General features: G+C 33.4%; 1 protein-coding gene across 6 annotated transcripts in view; it reads left to right on the forward strand.

Annotated features, from left to right (window-relative positions):
* TDRD3 (tudor domain containing 3) overlaps window positions 1–22,191 on the forward strand; it is a 160,721-nt gene that overhangs the window by 113,564 nt on the left and 24,966 nt on the right. For 5 of the 6 annotated variants that reach the window (XM_049647042.1, XM_049647039.1, XM_049647038.1 and 2 more), the window contains 2 exons: window positions 5,655–6,505; window positions 11,662–11,787. In XM_049647042.1, coding sequence (XP_049502999.1) covers window positions 5,655–6,505; window positions 11,662–11,787 — 977 coding nt within the window. Of the gene's footprint in view, window positions 1–5,654; window positions 6,506–11,661; window positions 11,788–13,295; window positions 21,195–22,191 lie in introns of those variants that run through there. The other variant, XM_049647041.1, reaches the window with a different exon arrangement.

Raw genomic sequence — 22,191 nt, forward strand, 5'->3', positions numbered from 1 at the left:
ATAACTCTGGGTACTGACTTGGAAAGATATGGCAGCCGGGGAGCCTGGATGGCTCACTTGGTTAATTTTACAACTTTGACTCAGGTCATGATCTCGATTTTGTGGGTTCGAGCCCCACATCGGGCTCTGAGTTAACAGCTCAGAGCCTGGAGCCTGCTTCGGATTCTGTGCCTCCCTCTCTCTCTGCCCCTTCCCCACTCATGCTCTGTTGTGTGCGCACGCGGTCTCTCTCTCTCTCTCTCTCAAAAATAAACATTAAAAAAAAAAAGTATACTACAGCCTATGAGATATGGGTGAGTCTGCCTTTTTTCTGTTGTTTAAAATTTAAAAATATGTATAGATATATCTATATGGCTTATATAAAAAGGAAGAATAACCTCTGAAATGTTAATAGTGGCCATCCCTAGAGGTGGAATTGGTTAGGCAGAAGGTAGTACTTTTATTTTGTATGTATTTTTTATGATAGGATTATTAGTAATTTTTACTTTTTAAAATATTTATTAGTATTTTCTAAGATAGAAACATTTTAAAGAGTATATAAAAGAAATTTTATCTAGAGAATGTTTATAATATTTTAAGTAGAAAACAGTATTAGAGTAAGATTTTGATTTTCTGATCTAAATTTTCTCTATAATATGACTTACATAATTTGACAGTAAAGTTTTTACTAAAGCATTCTTTCTGCCCTATTTGCAACAACAAGCACAACAAAAAACCAAACGCAAACAAAAAATAAATACAGTGAGGTAAGGATCCTAACTAAAGTTAGGGGATTGTGGTAGGGGAGCCGTGTAAATAGGGAAGTGCCTTACCATCCAAGTGTTGTTTAAATTGGCTTGCATAATTATAATGCTAATAGTAATCATAATAATAACAGTGACCGCTCACATTTACTGAGTGCTTATTAAAGCCAGATACTGTTCTAAGTACTTTGCATGTATTAAACTTAGTCAATCCTTTGAGGTAGGCTCTACTGTTATCCCATACCTTAAAGATGAGGCTCAGAAAAGCTTATCTTACCTAAGGTTACAAAACTATTAATTGGCAGAGCTGTGGTGTAACCTATGCAGCCCTTCTGCAGAGGTTGTACCCACACACTTGCTACCTCTGGGTGTCAGTTTGTGAGATTCTAAGTACAGCCAACTGTTAATAGGGGTTTCGGGTTGTTTGTTTGTTTGTTTGTTTGTTTGTTTTTGCATTAATGGAAAGAGATTATTAATTTTAGCTCAGGATTCTGGTAATATCCAAAGTTTCCTGGTATCCAAATTTATTTTTTCAGCCCAACAGGGATTAGGAAAGAGTCTTTGTGATTTCTGCATCTCACCAGAAATGAACAGATGTAGGTGACAAAATTGTAACTAACATGTTGTTGGTTGCATTCTGTTTTGTTTCTCTAGGCAAGCAGCTTGGCATAGTGGAAAGTAGTGGTTTCAGTTAGATTTGAGTAAATTCTGGCACCAACATTTTCCAGCTTCTAGGCTTGTTTCTTTTTGTAAAATAAAGATAATACTGCCCTTCGGAGTGGTTATGAGAATTACATGAAATAATGTAAGCAAAAGACCTTCTAAGTAGAGTTGTCAGGCACATAGTAAAATCTAAATAAATATTAAGTCACTTCTTCTTCTGGTAGATGTCTCAGAATAAATTGAAGAGTCATCTTGGGAAACAAAATGTACTTGATTTTCTACTACAAAATGTAGGTACAACTGTGACTGCAAAATGAATATTCAGCAAAGAAATATTAATAGTTTCAGATGCCTGATTAATTCAGCACATTCTTATATACAAACCCAAATAATTTGTGGCAATTAATAAAAATTTTTAATGATCCTTGCATTTCAACTCATGGGAATGTAAAACATTATAATCAGTTATCTTATAAACATACATTTGAAACTCGTGATCTAGTGTAATAGGAACATTTTATCAAAAGTCAGACTGAACTCATACAGCAATCTTTTATTAGTTTTTTCATATGAACTTTTTTTTAAATTTAATTTAATTAATTTTTTATTTGAGAGAGAGAGAAAGAAGAACTTACTGGGGGTAGGGCAGAGAGAGGGAGAGAAAGAGAATCCCAAGCAGACTCCACACTGTCAGCACAGAGCCTGATGCAGGGCTTGATCCCGCCAACTGTGAGATTATGACGTGAGCCACAATCAAGAGTCGGACTCTTAACCAACTGAGCCGTCCAGACACCCCTCATAAAAGTTCTTTTTTTTTTTTTTTTTTTTTTTTTTTAACTTGACCGGGCTCAGTCAGTGGAGCATGAGACTCTCAATCTCAGAATCATGAGTTTAAGCCCCATGTTGGGTGTGAAGCCTACTTAAAAAAAAAAACAAAAACAAAAACAGAAAAAAAGAAGAAGAAGATGAGGGTATCACTTTGATCTTTTAGATGTCACAGTTTCGTCTATTTTGTGATGAATTTTTCCATTATTTTTGCTAATATCCCTTTTTTTCTCCCATTAAATACTAAATGTTACCTATTTATGTTTTTGTTTCATGTTTCTTCTTCAGGTCTTCAAAAAAAACCCTACATTTTATTCCACTGCCTATACAGAAAAGTATCTCAGTATATTTATTATTAGAGTGACTGTAGACCTGGCCGGTAGTGTTGAGTAGTATTTTGGGTGGTTTGAAATCATCATGCCTTTGGAAGAATGTGGCAGAGAGCAAGTAGATTCTGAGTGGAGAACTGAGTAACTTTCTGTTTGATTTTGGGGTATTTCTTTATTTAAAATCACATTTTCCACAATTTAGTAATTAAGCATATTCTGCTATTTATTTAATATGTTAGCTCAGTTTCAAAATACCTACTCTGTATCTGACTTCCTTACGTAACAATGTAGGACAAAAGATCTCAGGGTTAAGGAAGTTCAAGAATGATGAAACATTTAAGAACCTTCCTTTCTTGACTTACTTTTATTTATTTTTGAAAAAAAATGGATGTATATGAAAACTATATTCTTTCAAAAGCGCAGTTGTAATTTCTGCCTTATTTAGTTTATTTCTAAGAGCTATTTTATTTAATTTTTTTTTTAATGTTTGTTTATTTTGAGATAGAGCATGCACACACATGCTCACGCGGGTGTGAGAGCAGGGAGGGACAGAGAGAGAATCCCAACCAGGGTCCCTGCTGTCAATGTGGAGCCTGATGCAGGGCTCAATCTCAGGAACCATGAGATTGTGACCTGAGCCAAAATCAAGAGTCGTACGTTTAATTGACTGAGCCACCCAGGCACCCCACTTAGTTAAAAGACTAATTTTTTTAATGGATTTTTCCCTGACAGTATTATCTCAACATAATAATAGAGATAAAGTATATTCATATATAATGTATATTATAATATACAATGAATGTGTATTAGTGAATTACTCATTTTATTTTTTACTCTAATGTACATCAATTAAATAAATATAGCAATCTTTTTTTTTTCCTTTTAGAGGAATTGAAGTCAAGTTCTCCCATATTGTGTATACATGGTTATCCAGATCCCTGTCTGTAGTGCAGAATACTTAGTTACTCTCATGATGACCTAAGTTATTTGTGCTTCCTGACCATCATAGATATTGGTGGCCCTTAATGGAATAATTTAAGAAAAAAATCTATTCCTAATCATAGTACATCCAAAATGCTTACTTCTGAAATATCTATTCAAACCTAATTGACGACAAATAAAATACCTTCATATTTGACTTATTTTGGAAGCTGAAAATTGTCTTCAACTCACTGTACATGGGACCTCTCTCTGTTAAATAAATCTCATAACACCTGTATCTGAAGATGACTGTGGGGCCTATTGATAATGTGTGTGAAATGCTAGCGTGTCATGCTTAATACATAGCAGATAGTCAGCAAGAGGCAGCTGCTGTTTTTATCCTCCAATAATGAGTGGAACAAATGCCAGTACATGCTTTATGCTGAAAATGCTCATTTGTGTCCTGCTTATGTTCGCTATTCTTGCTTTCCTAAATCTTCACTCCTGGATAATAATGCCAGCAGAAACCAAAGGTGACCATTTTTCTTCTCTCTAAAGAAGGATTTAATATTGACTACAGTTGTTAAAAATAGAATAGTTGTGTTATATTTATAAAGAAAATCTTGGGAAAAGTGATTTTTAAAAAACATCCCTGTAAACAGTCTTGGCTACTATTTGAGATCTTGCATATTGGAAACATGTATTCTTTGTCGAAATTAATGGGTGATTTGGCTGGATGTAGAATTGTACTTAGGAAATAATTTTCCTTTAATTTCAAAGACGTTTAAAGCCTATTAGACTGGCTTTAGCTTCCAGTGGTTCTGTTGAGAGGTTTCTTGCCAGTTTGAGTCTTGATTTTTACTGTGACTTGTTTTGTCACTCACGAACTTTTAAAGGTCTTCTCTTTATCCCTGTTTGAGACATTTTACCTGGCACCTTTTGTCTCTGGTGGGTGTTTGAAGATGTATGGAGACAGTTTTGTTCGTCACAGTAACTACGGAGGATGCTTTGATTCTTTAGCATTTAGTAACTGGAGGTCAGAAAGGTTAATTTTCTTGCATTGCAGGAAACAGTCTCACCCAAAATGTCATTAGTGCCACTGTTGAGAAATATTGTGACCTTGTGTATGACAAGAGAAACAAGACATGCACATCAAAGACCACTCAATATGGTTTGGTAATAAGGTTACAGACATGCTGTGTGAAACAGTGAAGGAAGAAAGTATAAATGGCATGTTACTAATCGAAATAGAATAAAAACCACTACATGAAATACAGCCATTAAATTATCTATGAGTATATGTTTACCATGTTACTGCTTTGGGTTTCTAGTTTGACATTATCTGTGCTATTATGCTTAATCATATTTTTGACACTTTTTTCCATATTTCCAAGTAGTAGTTACTCTTAATTACTAAGTCAAAGAAATTACTCTTTTCTGTAAGTAGGGTATCTGTTTGTAATCTTTTTTAAAAATTTTTTTTAACCTTTATTTTTGAGAGAGAGAGACAGACAGACAGACAGAATCAGAAGCAGGCTCCAGACTCTGAGCTATCATCAGCACAGAGCCCAATATGGGGCTCGAACTCATGCACCATGAGATCATAACCTGAGCTGAAGTAGGACACTTAACCAACTGAGCCACCCAGGTGCCCCTGTAATCTAAACACTTAGCAATTCTAGATGCAGAAAGATTTGAGGAATAACATTTTTTGCAAAGGCTAGAACCTGACTGCCAATGATAGCTGTACATATTTAAATTGAAGTGGGATTCAGGAAAGGGTTGAGCACGGTTGTACTTGTGTTCTTTCATAGCAGCTTCTGGGTCAGCAGTTTGCAATTCTGTTTCATTACTGTTTTTGGGAAGTGAATTACCAGAACAGCACATATAGATAGCTATGTTATAAGAGTACAAACATTCAAGGACAAAGACGAATTCCTTTTGAATTATTCTTTACTTCATTAACGCAGCTGACCAGGAAAACTACATTAGAAATATAGAACTATAAGGAAGCAGAGAGGGATTAAGATAATGAGGTGGGAAGGTAGTGGAAAATGTTAAAATAGAAGTTTGATAATTTGTATTGATATAATAATTTGTTGATATTTTAAATAATTCAGTATTAATTCAGAGTCTTCATTTTAATATACATATAATAACTTTTACTTTTCAGAACCTAAACCACAGCCACAGCAGCTTCATCAGGGACAACACCGATTGTCAAATACTGAGCAAAATGGAGTCAAAGATAGTAATCAACCACGGTATCTGCCTCGAAATGATACCAGACAGCCAAGAAATGAAAAGCCTCCTCGTTTTCAAAGAGACCCCCAAAATTCAAAGTCAGTTTTAGAAGGCAGTGGATTACATAGAAACAGAGGTTCTGAAAGACCAAGTACTTCTTCAGGATCCGAAGCATGGGCTGAAGAGAGAATCAAGTGTGATAGACCCTATTCTAGATATGACAGAACTAAAGATGCTTCCTACCTTTTAAGCTCTCAGCACAATGATGGTGCTTTTAAAAAAAGGGATAACTCTATGCAAAGCAGATCAGGAAAAGGTCCGTCCTATGCAGAGGTAAAAGAAAACCCACTTCCTCAAGAATCCATTGACTATAATAATCAAAAACGTGGGAAAAGAGAAAACCAAACAACAAATCCTGATCATTTTTATGACAGGAAACCACGAACAATAAATAACGAAAGTTTCAGTGCTGTAAAAATTGAAAAACATTTTAATGTAAATACTGATTTCCAGAATCCCGTCCGAACTAATAGTTTCGTTGGTGTTCCAAATGGAGAGACAGAAATGCCACTGAAGGGCAGGCGAGTAGGACCTATTAAGCCAGCAGGACCCATCACAGCTACACCCTATGATGATAAAGTATTTTACAATAGTGGGCCCAAAAGAAGATCTGGGCCAATTAAACCAGAAAAAGTACTAGAATCATCTATTCCTATGGAGTATGCAAAATTGTGGAAACCTGGAGATGAATGTTTTGCACTTTATTGGGAAGACAACAAGGTATGCATGCTGTAACGTTTTCATATTCTAATGTTATTAAATGTCACCCCCTAGTGAGACTGTAGAAGGCCATTGCTTTGGGACTATGAGTTTTGTTCTATGGCTGTATCTGTTTAGAGTCTTTGAACAGATCTATAGATATGTAATTTATAAAAGAGGAAAAGTAAAATATTTAATATTTTTTACGGATCCTTATAGAGAATCAGTCTCATAAGATTTGGTTAAGTAAGGTTTGATTTTAGATTGCCTATCGGAATAGTATTTAAAAGCGATTAAGTAGAGTTGATCAGTTATTTCACTTACCGACTGAACTGTCAATGTTTGCTTTTCTTTCTAGTAAAGTTATACTGATTCACAAGGAAGAAAATGAATTGAGTGGCACAGAGTTAAATTCTGCAGATTACATCTAAATTAAAGAAAATATACAATCAGCCTACTTAAAGAAATAACAGAAAGGTTAATTATTTAGCTAATAATAAATGATAATTATTAAGCCAATAATTTAAACACTCTAGTTCTACATTATATGCTGACTACAGTGGAAAGAGGGAAATCATGGAGAAAAGGTAAGGGAAAGACAGAAGATGTGGTCAAGAAGGAATACGGTGGATCAGTTAAAAGAGCCTGGGTGAGAGGGAGAAGACCAATAGAGAACAGGAAAGGAAAGAGGAAAAAGGAACCCTCAGAGAGAAGGACCTTTGCACATATTTTCCCTTCTGCCCAACATACTCTTCTACCAACTATTCTCATCATTGAGAGCTTGGTTGCAATATCACTTCCTAGAGAAGCCTTCTTTGACCTGCCCCCTCCTCCCTTCTACACTGTTGTCTTTCTCAGTCAGTGCCTTATTCACCTTCTAAAACTTACCACAATTTGTATTTTTGGTTTTGGTTCTTGGATTGATAACTCCTTCCCCTACCATAATTTTGAGTTTCTTGAAGGCAGGGCTATGTCTGTCTAGTTTTCCTCTGCAGCCCGGCTTCTCCTGTAATATAGGGATTTCATAATTATTTATGGACTCTGTTAATTAGTTAATTCTGAATAGGGCACTTATGTAGGAAAAAAGTAGAGTGGTAGGGGACTGGAGATACCAGCAAGATAGTAATAAACAGACTCATAGTATAGATCTGGGTGGATGTGAGGATCGAGTCCAGCAAAAAAAAAAAAAAAAAAAAAAAAGAATTATTTCATGGGTAGAATAGTTTCAGTTCATAAAGTAAGGCTGTGCCCATGAGAGTGTATCTTTGGCTAAACAGAGAGGTGGAGGCAAAGTTAACTACAGTTTTCAAGGAACTGAAATTCAGACTAGGGAATGTGGTTGGATCTTTTAAAAGGATCCTATAGGTCCTGGGATCAGGAAATGGGCCCTACTGTGTTCAGTGAATGATGAAGTATAAGCAAGATGTTAGATGTTTCCTAATGAGAGCAGCAAGGAGAGGGGTACTGGCTGCTATAGCTAGATGGCACAGTCCTGTAAGGTTTTTGTATGATGGTGGAATAGCATCTATCTACAAGCAGCATCCCGACTGTCAAGTTTTCATTCAAGGTTAGAAGGAGGGGGAGACAGCGGTTTTTGTTTTTGTTTTGGTTTTGTGTTTTTTTTAGTTCCAGAAAAGCAACAGCCTTTCCAGAAATCTCAACAATCTCACTGGTTGGAACTATTTCGCACGGCTCTTCCCCGGCTGTTAGGAAGGCTTAGGAAGCAAGTGTTCTTCACTACTCAGACTCTGACTGTTAACAACTCAGACCACTTTCCAACATACAGGAACTATTTGATTTGGGTAGTGAGGGATTACTTATGTTTAGCTGTTTCTCCCTCATGATAAAGGCAAGAAAAGGTGAAGTAGTTGGAAATCAGTGCAGGTTTATAGAGCTAACAGTGTCTATCTTAGGATGAGTGGCCACTTGTGTCAGATGCTTCTGTGAAAGTGTGATTAAGATGATAATGGAAAAGTATTTTTTTTTATTGGACAATCTGAGATTTTTGGTGATCTTGATGAGCAGAGAAAGTACATGATTGGAGTTGAAAGCCCAATAATTTTCAAAAGTCTTAGTAGATAAGTCAGGATTTCCATTGAAATCCCACAAGGATCATGCCCTAATAGTAAGTGCAAAACTCATACAAATAAGCCATTACACAGCTAAAACCAATGATTTACAGGCTCAGAGATACCTGTTTGTACTCTGTCTGCCAAAGGAAAATATAATCCCCTTTTTTGGGAAAAATAACATTTTCTAAGACCTCTTCAATATTTCATCTGCAATGTCTGCAATCCTATAAAAAAATTAGAGGGCATGGTTAAAAATGGAGAGAGAGAGAGAGAGAGGAAGAGAAAATGAATGACTAGGAACAAATAAAGCAACAGAAAATATTAACAGAGCTACATATATTTAGATATTGGATTTAACAGACAAGTTCTTCAACAAATATTGACTAAACTGTAATTGAGTAGCTGCTAAGAGTCAGGTGCTTGGGATATATCAGATAGTTCTGGTTATGCTATTATCCTAATTTCTTCAAACACCTGATGGAATTATTAATAAAGTTTACTTTTAACTGTAATTATCTCAAAAAAATCAATAACAATGAGTTTATCTGTTGCCTTTCCTGAATATATTTAATATAATGTCATATAGTTTGTGAAAGACAGTACTTAACAATTCCCAAAGTGTTTTGAGCTTTTGTTCTTAGAATAATTGCATGATCTTCTGAGGTGACTAATTTGATTTTAATTGGATATGCACTCTCAGTTTAGAGTGAGGGACTGTAGGCTCTCTCTGTATTACACCATTAAACAAATAAACAGTATTTACCCTCTGAAAAAGATGAGATTAGTTATCTTCTGAAAACACCTAATTTAAGAGATAGCTTTTAAATGTTTTGTCAAGAATAAGCAACTTCCCAATTTTCTAACCAGAGACCAACCAAGATAAAGATTTAAGAAAAACGTGAGTTGTAACGGTCCTTAGGAAACTCTAGCCATAATAGCATTATAGTGATGTAATGCAGATAATTAACCAGTTGGTATAATCTATCATTTAAAAAATTCTTTACACTACCTTGCCTTCATTCAGCCTTTATTTCCATAGAAGGATTGGGAATTTGGACCAATTCTCCTCCTTCTGGATTGCTATAATTAGTTCAGCTCTTTCTGCTCTCTCTACTGGAATGCTGTAACAACCTCCAAAATGGTTTCCTTGCCTTAAACCTTATTCCTCTTAAATTTGTCATTGGAATTACCATCACTGATCCTGGTCTTAGACGTTGTCATTCTTCCTAGTTAAAATCTTTTACCTGTGGAATAAATAGAGCCTGCAGCATGCATACAGAGCCTCTTTCAGCTGGTCCTTACCTTCTTGTCCTGTCTTATTTCCTATTGGTTGACCCTCCTCACATCACGCCATAATTAATTTTAAACTGTTTGTAGTTTCCTGCACTCATCTCCATGTTTTAGGTCTCTGTAACTTCCCGTGATGCACCCTCCTCAGTTGTTTGCTTGGCTAAACCTTCTTCATCCTTGAAGAATGTATCCATTGTTATCTGCCACAGGAAGTTCGTCCCCAACTCCTCAGCCCTATTAAGTGCCATGTCACTGCACCATTATTACGGTACTCTCCACCCTCCATGTAATATAGAAGTCATTTTTCACACAGTTGTTTTTGTTAGACTCTAAGCTCCTAAAAGGATGTCAACTTATTATGAGTCTTGTTTGTTGAACTTACCAGAACTGACATAATTATCTGAGAAGCTTACAAACTCACAGCAATTCGTAGATCACAGAAGTGTGAAACTAAGAAATAAAGGAGAAAAGGATAGACTTGAATGTATGTCAGGAACTCTAATATAAGAAAAAGAATTCCAGCATGGTGTTTTTAAACTTGCTAGCATCTAGAACTGGGAAGGAAACACCATGGATTAACTTAATAACCTTTGTGATGTAAAGTATACTATTTAATCAGTAAAAACAGATTTTTTTTCCCCCTGGTGTACTCAGGATAACATATTTTAGAAGGAGGTAGAGAATAAGAATTTTTGTTGCCTTTAACATTTTCTGATTCTGGTGGGCTTATTAAGAGATACTGTTAGAGTGTTATAGTAGAGCATCCAATTGCCCTAATTTGAAGGAAATATTTCTTAAGAGTAAATAGTTTTTACTTTTCATTTTGTCTTCACTAAGCACCATTCAGACCTATAATTTGGGTCCTGAATGGGTTGACCTGTAGCAGAGAAGTACTCCAATTAGTTGACCTACTTGTGGTTACATTAACAGAAAAAAATTAAGATTGTTGTTGTTATGTAAATCAGCTCCTTCTGAGTTTATTAATGTGAATTAATTCCCAGAGCCAAATTATACTAGGTAAACTGATAAAATAAAAGTATTTTGTCTTTCAGTGTCTCAAATCTGATAAATCCTGGATATAAGTAATGTGTTTACTCCTTATCTGACATCCCTACTTCACCCCATTAGCCTGTGATGACTATGGCGGGGAGCCTTTTTCTCTGAGATTTATTTTTGTCATATATTTATGCTCCATAGTTATATTTTCTTTTCTTTTCTTTTTTTTATATATGAAATTTATTGTCAAATTGGTTTCATAGTTATATTTTCTGATTAGTACATAAGAATAATCTTACTAATATTGGTTAAGGGCTTCAGTGGCTTGTAACAAAACAGAACACTAGTTTTGTGGGGTGTTTTTTTTTTTTTATTCCCATTAACATGTGAATATTCTTCTCTACTGACCCTTCTTAGTTCTGTCCTGAAATCTTACTACTGCCCAGTGTATGTCAGAACTCACATGGATGAGAGAATTTATCTCTTTTTTTAGCCAATTTATGATTATCTGCAGGTAAGTTTTCTTTCTTAAAAATATTATTCTCTTAAAATTTTTCTTTCAAATATTGTGTAATTGAAAGTTGCTAAGAGAGTAGATCTTAAAAGTTCTCAGCACAAGAAGAAAATTTGTAACTTTGTGTGGTGATGGACATTAAACTTGTTGTGGTGATCCTTTCACAATATATACATAGCTCAATAAAAAATAATTTTAAAAAATGAGCTTTCAAAAAATATACATTGTATTTATATTTCCATCAAACATTGCCCTTTGTAGACAATGTGGATTGTCACATTCCCAACTCCTTTTTGTCTCCTCAGTTCTACCGAGCAGAAGTTGAAGCTCTCCATTCTTCTGGCATGACAGCAGTTGTTAAATTCATTGATTATGGAAACTATGAAGAGGTGCTACTAAGCAACATGAGGCCCATTCAGACAGAGGCATGGGTACGTGATTCAAATTCTGTACGAAGGCATAGGCTGTTTTGAAGAAAATACATAGCTCTAAAAGTTTAGTCATAGCAATACAAAATCTGCCAGTGGAAAAAATATTTTGAATTTACTTAAAACTGGCTACTCCTAAAGTAAGATTCTAGTTTAATAATTACATTGAACTACAATAAAAATGAATGCATTGGAATTCACTTTCCTTGTGTAATGCTTTGTTATATTATGCTTTGGAAATGGGTGCCCTTATTTACAGTTGCAAGCCTTTATGCATATTTTGTTCTTTCCCAGTTTGTTACCTTAAATTTGACTAGATTATGTCCAGCAGTTATCAAATTTAAATCTCTGATGAATACGCGTATGTTCTTTATTATTTTCGTTACATATGAAATCAAGAAAAACACTTTAAATTATATATGAAGTCATGCTGCATTTACTACATATATGTTTATATATGTATACATACAGACTAACTATAATATCTCTGTTTAGTAATTACTTGATTTTGTTGCCAAATGTATGTCAATGTTCTGTGGTAATTTTGATGATGTAATTGAGAACAGTTGACTTCATGGAGTCCATTATATATAAGGGCTTATGTGACTTTATATAGATTCTCAGCTACATTTAGGCAAAAACGGAGGACAAGGCACATTAAAATTGGTTTCATAAAGTTTTTCTTTAACTTCGTTTTTCCACTTTATGGGTAGCTGTTAATAAACTTATCATTAGATGTCTAACTCGTTTCTGTTTCTCTAAAGTATCAAAATATACTATAAAATGGTATTATCCAGACATTAGTCTTATCTTTGAAGTATACAGGTTTCTCTCAGTTGCTCCCTTTTAGTTTAGTTTAGTTTAGTTTTGGTCTCCTTACATTTTTCTGTCACCACCTCAGTGTCACCCACTCCCCTCACACACACAGCCCACCGTCCACTCTCCCCAAGATAAAGAAAACAACAACCAAAAGCCTAGTACCAGTAATTGTGCTTTGGGCCATGGAAATTTCTAGAAAATTTATCATTTTATATTTTATAGTATATTACTAATGATTCATAAGTTTAATTAATAGATCTTTTCCCTCACTCTCATTGTCTAAAGTTTAGCCACTTTTTCTCTAAAGGACTGAAATACCATCAATATCTAATCTATGCCTTTCTTTTAATGGAGAAACTTGATGTAACCATATGTTTGCCCTTTTGATTCTCCTATGACTGCTACTTTCATTCTCTTTTTCCATTAATACATCTTAATCTGGTTTTGATGGTAAAATTATTTATTTATTTATAGGTTATGTATTCCCAGAAGTTGAGTCCTTGTTTGCTATTTGTAATGTGCTCCTAAATGTGTTTAACCATTACAGTCAAAGTCAAACTAGAATTTTTACGTTCAGGTTTTTTTTTTTTTTTTAAGAGGATTTGATAAGAGATTGATTTTATTCTTTTCTCCCTAGAGAAAAATTTAGTTTCCTTACTTCACTTCTTTTCTACTTCCTTTTTCTGTTTCAGGGTGGCCATAACTGATGAGCACATTGTCATTCCTCACTGTAGCTCTTCCATTCAAAGGTGTTTGCTACTGAGTGATCATTTTCTTTCTAGTCAGTGATTTTTCCTTTCCCCCTTTAATACCCCTCTTTCTGTTATCATTAATTTTTAAGTCATTGTAAACTTAGCTGGACAATAAATTTCACAGATGTCACAGTCCATGTAGTGTTTCTGAGCCAAGCAGTACTTTTCTACTTTCTACCCATTTGTGAATACTCATCTATTCTCTTTTCTAATTTTTTTTTTTTTTACTTATTTACTTTATTTTGCAGTCAACCTAAAAATCTTTTATAAGATGCTTGAAATATTTTACAGTGAGAAGCACGAGAGAATCACTAAATCTTTTGGAGATTCTGGTATTACTTTTCTGCTGTGATTGTTGATATTCTATGATTTTGCATAAGTTAATATGACAAATAAGTTGGATCATGAACATCGTTATTGGGGATAAGATCATTCTTCATTCTTTCTCTGCATGAGTAATTGACTTAGTTTGTAGAATCATCTCCTTGATATTCAGAAGCCACTTGCTTAACATATCTTCATCCATCTCCATTTTTTAAAAGTACATATGTGCATATATACATAAAAAGGCCCTGAAGAAAAGCTGTTTATGCGGTTGTCAATACATTTAGTGTAGAGTTGGTCTGGAGTTCTCTTGGCCTCTGAGAGTATTAATGTTGGGGTCTATGAGCACTTTTTCTTATTGTAACTGGAATTGTGGCAAGTTTTAAATTAAAGCAAAATATCCACTATATCAATAAGAGGATGATTCTAATTGGTAAACATACTAGAAAAATTAAAGGGCTGCAAAGGTACAGTGTTCATTCACCCCATGGATTGTGTAATTTTTAATTTTTAACTCTTGGTCTCTTTTTAATTGTGAAATTATATTTTATCTCTTAGAAGGTGTTTGTTTCTTATTGGTATAAGATTTGGGAAAAACCTCCTTTTCCTAAATGTAGCAGTGGTCATTCATTGAAGATGTTTCTAATAGTTTGCAGGAAAAACAGCCCAAAAGCCTGCATATAAACCAAAAGCTTTTATAGAAATCAGTTGCCTGTATTATCTATTAAAGGTGTAAGGATAAATCATTAAATAAAAAGCATGAAATATTAAGAGACTCAATGACTAAGTTAATAGTCTCTCATATGGAAAATTAAAATAAAAATCTACCTATTACTTTAAGGGTTAGTATTTTTCTCACGAAGTTTAGGAATTATTTGCCTTTGCTCTCTACACTAAATACCTACTTTTCCCTTTCCATATGGGTACGTATTTTTCCTTCCAGAACATATTCAGTGATGATATTTCAGATGGTGAAAATATATGTTCTGATTATGATTAAGTACTTTATTTCCTCCAAAATGATTTAGTAAACTTTTTAATAAGTCATCCTTGATTTTTTTTTGTTCTAGCTAGATTTCACCTGGTTCTTTTAGATGTCGTTAAATATTCTCTCTTAACTTTAGCATATTTATTATAGTGAACTCTCTAACTATCACACATAATGTGGGGTTCATAACTTATTCTTAACTGGATAAATGCTCTCGCTTTTTTCCCCCAATGTTCTTTGAACATCATACGATTTTCCTTGTTTTTCCAAAGTAAGTGAAGCGTTAGGGAGTCTCATATTATTTATAAAATTATATAGGAAAAAAAGTATACATATATTATTTTATATTTCTGATTACTGTATGAGAAAACATTAGGGGCGAAGAAAACTGCTGTTTGTGTTTCCTGCAGGCCCTTTCCAAATTGGTTCCTTTTAACTCTAAAACTAATACCAGGAAACCAGTAAAAAGATGCCTCAGGCAATTTGGAATTATTGTAAAATACCCTGGTGCTGCTGCTCAGACAAACCTTTTTGTGTTTTTAGAGTGTGGTTTCTTCTGAATTGCCTTCCTAAGCTTGTAGAGACACTTGTCAAGTCTTGATTTTCCAAGTATTTTTATGACCTGGATTCTATTGAGACTTTTATATCCCAAGAAATGTTTTAGAACTTGCTAGTTTGTAAACTTTCTTTTTATAAATTCATCGTATTTGCTTCTTAGTATCAGGAAATAATTATTGTTCAGCTATTGTTCCAAATAAAACCATTATGATTACATAGGTAATGCTTAGTTCCAAGGCCTTAACATACACATCATCTTGGTCATTAATTCTGGACAGATGGGTTGTTACTGCGTTTTAGATGATCATCCTGTTTTAAATGTTTTTCTGTATTCATATATTCAAAAATATTCTTTGCATATCTATTAGGTACTACGTAGGCTCTATTCTAAGTGAAGGATATATGTTAGTGCACAAAGCACACAAAAATCCCTGCCCACTGCACAAAGTTAGAAGAAAGTTATAGTTCCACTTATGTGAATCAAACTTAAATATCTCATGGGGGTCTTCATTCTTTCTTCTTGAAGTTTTAAAACAAAATGCGAGTGGAAAAAATCTTGTTTACTAAAGTTTTAATTAAGTAATGTTTAGGTCTTTATTTTATTCCACCGTAGTTTGAAGATAAAATTAACGTGGAAGTAAAAAGCATGACTTAATGAATTTTACTTGATTCAAAAGTTCGTATCTATTTAAAAAGTAAAATTTGTTTTTAGGAGGATTTGGGTTTTGCTTTTTTAGATAATTATATATATATATATATTTCAGTTTTACTGTACTTTACAAAAGGAACTGTCGATCTGAACTTTTACTTTTGAAGTACGTTTGCACAAAATTTTATAATGACATCCTGGAATGCACATTTGAAAGTTATCTTTTCAAATTCAAATGACACTCACAAAAAGCTATAAATTATTCTACCACTAATAAAAATATTAAAAAGAAACATATTACCAAAAAACCCCTAACCTATTTAATGACAGAGATTGAAAGTTATGATACGTAAATTAATGAGTTAAAATGGATCCTAAATGTATTAGAACAAGGTCATGTTAGTAATTTTAATGATGTAGTGATAAAGTTAGGCTATATCTGGGTTGTGTTTGATATTAAAAGATCATAATAGATATTAAAAAGAGGACAATTGTTACCGAAATCATTAACTTCAAAGGAATATTAGAATTATGTAACAGTGAAGTTCTGCCAATTAGTAGCCAATAAAAAGTACAAGCACATATTTGATCATAGTCCAAAGGTTTTTCATTTTTGCTGATAAATTCTTAAATAAATTAGTGGGTATAATTTACCACACTTAAATTTCTGCATTAAAAGCATAAGTTGATTAAGGTCACTAAAATACTGAAATGCATTTTCTTCCACCATACATATTTCGGGAAACTTTCCTTTCAAACATTGTCCTACAGGCCATGCCGATTTTGTTTTGTCTTGTTTTGTTGCAGTATAAACAGAGTTAGAATGAATCTGTACTGATAGCTTAGCCCAATTTAAGAACATATGGGTGATGGAATTTGGGGATTCCATGCAGTGTCTTCAAGCTTTGATTTCATAAAGTTTGGTTGTACTTGATATTCTTTATTTCTTCATCAATTGCTCGGCCTTTCACAATTCCCACCAGAGGTTGTGGATTACACAGAAGGACTTTACTGGAGATATGAAAGCTGCTGATGAAGAGGGAGAGATTATTCATTCATAAATGTGTACCATATACATAGAGATGTCAACTTCATACTGTTGGTATCTACCCCCTGAAGCCCAAATTTTGTTTGTGATAGCCAAACCTAACAGTTGATTATGAAAATGTTGACATCTACGTTTGACCCTGCTATATTATTTAACAGAGACATTTTATTTCACTATTTAAATTAATCCTAAGAGAATAATAAACTAGATAATAATTTAAAAAACCTATACAAAAAGTACTGTTTGAATTTTGCTATTTGATAACTTCGTATATTGTAATCTACCCAAAGGAGCTATATATAAAGACATGTTTAAAACGTTTCTGGGTAATCTGAAGTTTTCTTTATTGAGCACTGAATGTACAGGTTATTTGTTTATGTCATGTTCCTTTTTTCTGAAGGTGAAATAACTTCCAAAGTGAAATAACATGGCAGGGTATTACCCAAGATGTGCCGTCTTTTTCAAATTATTATAGTCATACTAGTCAGTTTGTTTCTAACTTTAACTATAATTCATAAGACAATTTGAGCCTTACATTATTTGGTTATCAATATTAAGAATCAAGCTAGCATAACTGTTTGAAAAATCCACAGCAATTATTTTTGCATAAATGAATACCAGCAGATATGATGTTAATCTTTTATCCTCTAAGTCTCACCTTTATTAATAGCAACCTAAAGTGTGGTGCCCTGAATTATGATGTTTGTTAGTTAAAGTTAAAATATGTTGCTTTTAGATTTATGCCAAATATCCTCTGATTTACATTTCCCTTCAAAGTAGTCTTTAAGGAAGCATCATGGGGGAGAGCTGCAGCCAAAGGGTGCTGGGATTGTCAGGTGAACTGATTTTTTCCTTTGGCGTTTTTGATTTAGTAGGCTCAAGCCTTGTTCTCTTCGAAGTGTAAATTTTTGTTTTTTCGTTTATTTTACATACCAGGGCTTTTAAAATTGCCGTTTCAAACTGCACTGAATTTTACCATTCCTTTGCATATAATACAAAAGACTTGCTAATATACTTATTGCACAGAAAATAAAATAGTAAAATAAATGAATCTGAGGAATATTTTTGTTTTGTTTTATTTCTCTGTCCCAACGGTGTTACTCTTATACTGGGCATGTGCCTTGACTAGACACTTATGTCAGTATATTTTAAAGATTATTTTCAATCCGAAGAGGCATCCTTGAATTAAAAAAATACACACAGTTCTATTTCAGTTTCTAGTGAATTTCTGAGCCTCTTCCATCTGCACCTAAAGAAGCTGAAAAATAGTGTTGCGTTGTTGGACCACAGCACTTTCAGATGGAGCCCCTGCAATACATCTTTCCTCCCCTAAAGTCTGGGGTTGACCACACATATTGGATTGCATACCATAGGGGGTTGTCAACTGTCCTTTCATCTCGTGTCTCCGCTTAATACTGTTTTTGTGTATTCTTTGGTCATCTTGTTTGTTAGTCATCTCTCTCTGTTTTCATTTTTATTTCCAAAACATTCTTGTATCCTCTTGGCTTTTTTTTTTTTTTTTTAACTGTTCTTTCTTTCCTTTCTTTCTTTATTTCACCTTTGATAGGTGGTATCTCTTGATATATATGGACTACTTTTCCTATTGATCTTAATTTTCTGAACTTTACTGGATCTATGCTATTTACTCTAGAATCCTGTGTGATAGGCTTCACTAGGAAAGAGTGGAGTTTGATCTGTCTCCTTGTGAGAAATACTCTAATGTTATAGAGCTTCCAATTCCATTAAACTTGGGAACTACTAGCAAGAGTTTTACACCTTGGCTTGAAATAACTCCCTTAGCAACCTGTCATTGACTGAGAGCACCATTCAGAAGGGAAAGGAAGTACTACAACAGTGAGTACATTTTATTTGCCTAAAAAAGAAAACCCATATGGTTTATTAAGAGTAAACATAGTTGAAGAGGCTCTATTTAAGCAACTTAGACCACTGTCAGAATACAAAAGTCATTAGTTTTTTGTGCAGATGGTTTTATGCCTAATCCATCTAGAAGGTGTGTTCTGAGAATATTAGTTCTGCTATTTAGTTAAATACATTTGGAAAATGCTGGGTTAAAAAAATTAAGCATGCTTTTTTTTTTTTTTTTTTTTTTTTATGGGACCTCTTTGAGCCAATAACAGACTAATATGTATTTTATTGTATCTTGTTTTTCTCCATTTATTTAGGTCTTCTGTAATTTCCTTCATCAGTGCTTTGTAGTTAACATGCAACCTTGCTAATATCACTTATTGGATCTATGAGCTTATGTTCATTTGCTTTGAGTGCTTTTGTTTTTTATTTTTTTTATTTAGAAAATACTGTTGAACATTCACATCAGTTGATACATATTTTAATCTCTGAGAGAGAGAGATACTATGTATTGCTTCACAAACTTATTTGTTCATGGAACTTTTTTTTTAACCTGTTATAGAACCTGTTACAGAAAATCTATAGGACATATTTTGGAAAACGTCTTAGCTGTCTTGTTACCTTCTTTCTAGTTTTCAAATTTTCCCAGCTTTAAGATAGGGTGAAGATTTAGCTTTAAATATATTGTTTTAGATATTCCAAACTTCTTAAGAGGAACATAATATTATATTTTTATGTTATAAATAGAGACTAAATATATAGTAAAAGGCAGTTAGTCCTCAAACATGTTCTCTCATCTTATAACTCACTGGTCTTTTAATTTTATTTTAACTTAATTCTAATTCTAAAAACTTCTATTTATTAACATTTAGAAATTGTCATTTGTGGAGACTACCATTAGAGTTTTTATAATATTGCTGTCCTTCTCTGTAATTCTCACCCAATAACCTACATGATGTTTACATGTTCCAGCAGTAAGGCATTTTCATCATCTATTTGGGTTTTGAATTTGTTATTCCTCAATAAACTAGTCTAAGACAAAATCTGAAATCCCTTTTTTTGTTGTTTTTAAGATGACATTTCAAAAAGAAAGTGTCAAAGCAAGTTAATTCCAGTGGGTAAGTGAACATTGTTAAGCGAAGGAGATTCCTAAAAGACCAAAAATTCTGTTTTGTTTCAACATTTATATTGCTCTTTTACTAATAGGCTTGTATGTTCTAAAGCTTTTGAATAATATTGTTTTAATTAGTTGAAAGCTTGTTAAAAGCCTCCTGGAAAATAAGCAAGCTCTTATACTTAACTGCTCTTGATCTCCCTTTCTTCTTTTCCTGGTTACAACAGTTAAGTGAGGTGAATTGATAATCTTGGATAGAATTCCACAGCTCACTTGAGTGAACTAGAGGGGGAAATATTCTTATTTTAAGAAACCTGCCTTTTCCAGGCACTTATAATTATAAACAAGGGCAGAATTTATGGTTGGATAATAGCTAGTGAGAGTGCAAAAGTACTCTTTAAATAAGTGGTAGATACATACTGTAAGTACCAGCTCTTTTAGAGCTTGAAGGGATTAGAATTTTAAGTAAGCACATGAACGGGCTTGATAACTAAAACAGTAGAAGGAGGTCAGAAATTATGTGTTGATTTATGATTTATGGATGATTTATGTAGTCTTGGTGGGCACCTTTATTAGTGAAGAGTCCTTTGTCAGACATCAGGCCTAAGCGTAATAGTCTAATATGATAGTTTTCCAATACATAGTCTTTGAATGCTTTTTGTAGCAAAGCTACTTCAGAAAATAGATTGCCCTATATACCCAAAGGATTAAAAGGATATAAGAGAAGTAGAAGATAGATTTCCTTCCTTCCAGAAACCACCTAATAAATATTAATAAGGCCTCCATCAGACCTAGATGGTTCCAGTCTGGGAACCATTGTTGGAATGGTTCTTGATTACAATTTTGTTATGCATGTTAAACGAATAGGATAGCATGAAGGAGGGAAGTGGGAAAGGCTAACATTGACTTTTCAAAACTAGAATAACTTTAAAGACCTTTTATTGACACTTTTATCTTGCCTGAAGTATGCTCATTTTTTCCCAGATCATGTGATTAAAAAATTAGGGTAAGCCTTTTTGGTCATGCTTAACCAACAACTTACTATATAAAGTAAGATATTAGAAGTCAGTTTAATTCTGTTTCTTTCTGGTTCAAATTTTAAAATGTATGGGCTTGTGTTCTTCTTCTTTTTTTTTTTTTTTAATGTTGGAAACCATTTTTGGTACTATTTAATGAATGATTTTAGGAGAATATAATGATCATTTTATCTTGAAGAGACTAATGTAAATAAAGCTTAAAATAATGTGGAGAAAATATACTAATTTTTTTCTTACCTCATAAAATCATTAGATAATATAAATATTATTATTATTAGGAATTCCTGAATTTGACCATCAGTATTCAAAAGAATGTTAGACTTAATTAGATTTTTCAAATATGTAATTGAAGTCTTAAAGCAAAGGGAAAAGGGAGGCATATCAAAAGCTTGAAAGTATTAGTACTTACTCGAATTTTTTTGTTTATTCTGGGTAAACTTTTTTTCTTCTTCTTCTATTTTGTTCATTTTCTGTCCTTTTCCTCTTCCCCCTTACCCAGACTCTTCTTCCTTGTCCTCTTCCTCTTTGGTTTTGTGTCTGAGTATTTGCCTTTTTATTCATCTTAAAGGTTTCACGTGGCTTTTAACTATTAGATTGGGTATGTTCCATCTCAGACAAGACTGATCCTCAAATGAAGTCTGGTTAAATAGAGCATTTTTCAAGTTCAGAAAACCTTTGAAAGCTTTGGGAACAAATGAATTGATATCCTTGGTTGATCTTTTATAAGCCCTGATTATAATTGATGCTTACTTAGCACCTAGACCTAACTGACACAAGTTCTCATAAATGCAAAGACTGTTAGAGACAGATGTACTGGAGCTGAGTACAAAAAGATCTAGAAGTGATAAAAAGTTGGTTAAATGCCAAGTTGATTTAAATTGTACCCTTGTATTCTTAGGAAATAAGAAAAGAAAAAAATTCTCATTGAATATATTTAAAACTTATTTGAAATGTAAGTAATCAAGATGAGAAATTAAAATACATAATTCTTTAAGAAAAATTAAGGAACTATTCAAGAAACTAGGTACTGAAAACTCTAAACTTTGTCATAGAAAGTTAATTATAAAAGGCTACATTAAAGACCTTTTCGATATAATTTAGAAATATGAGATTTACATCTCATTTATAAGAAGATGATACATTTTCCTATTAATTTGTTGAAAATACTTGGATATAAAAAGACTGAATATTCTGTCCATTCTAATGATTATAATTGCTTTAATGACAATAATCACTGAGGGAAGATGATTAA

This window comes from Panthera uncia (assembly GCF_023721935.1).
Source record: "Panthera uncia isolate 11264 chromosome A1 unlocalized genomic scaffold, Puncia_PCG_1.0 HiC_scaffold_16, whole genome shotgun sequence".
Classification (NCBI taxonomy): Eukaryota; Metazoa; Chordata; class Mammalia; order Carnivora; family Felidae; genus Panthera; species Panthera uncia.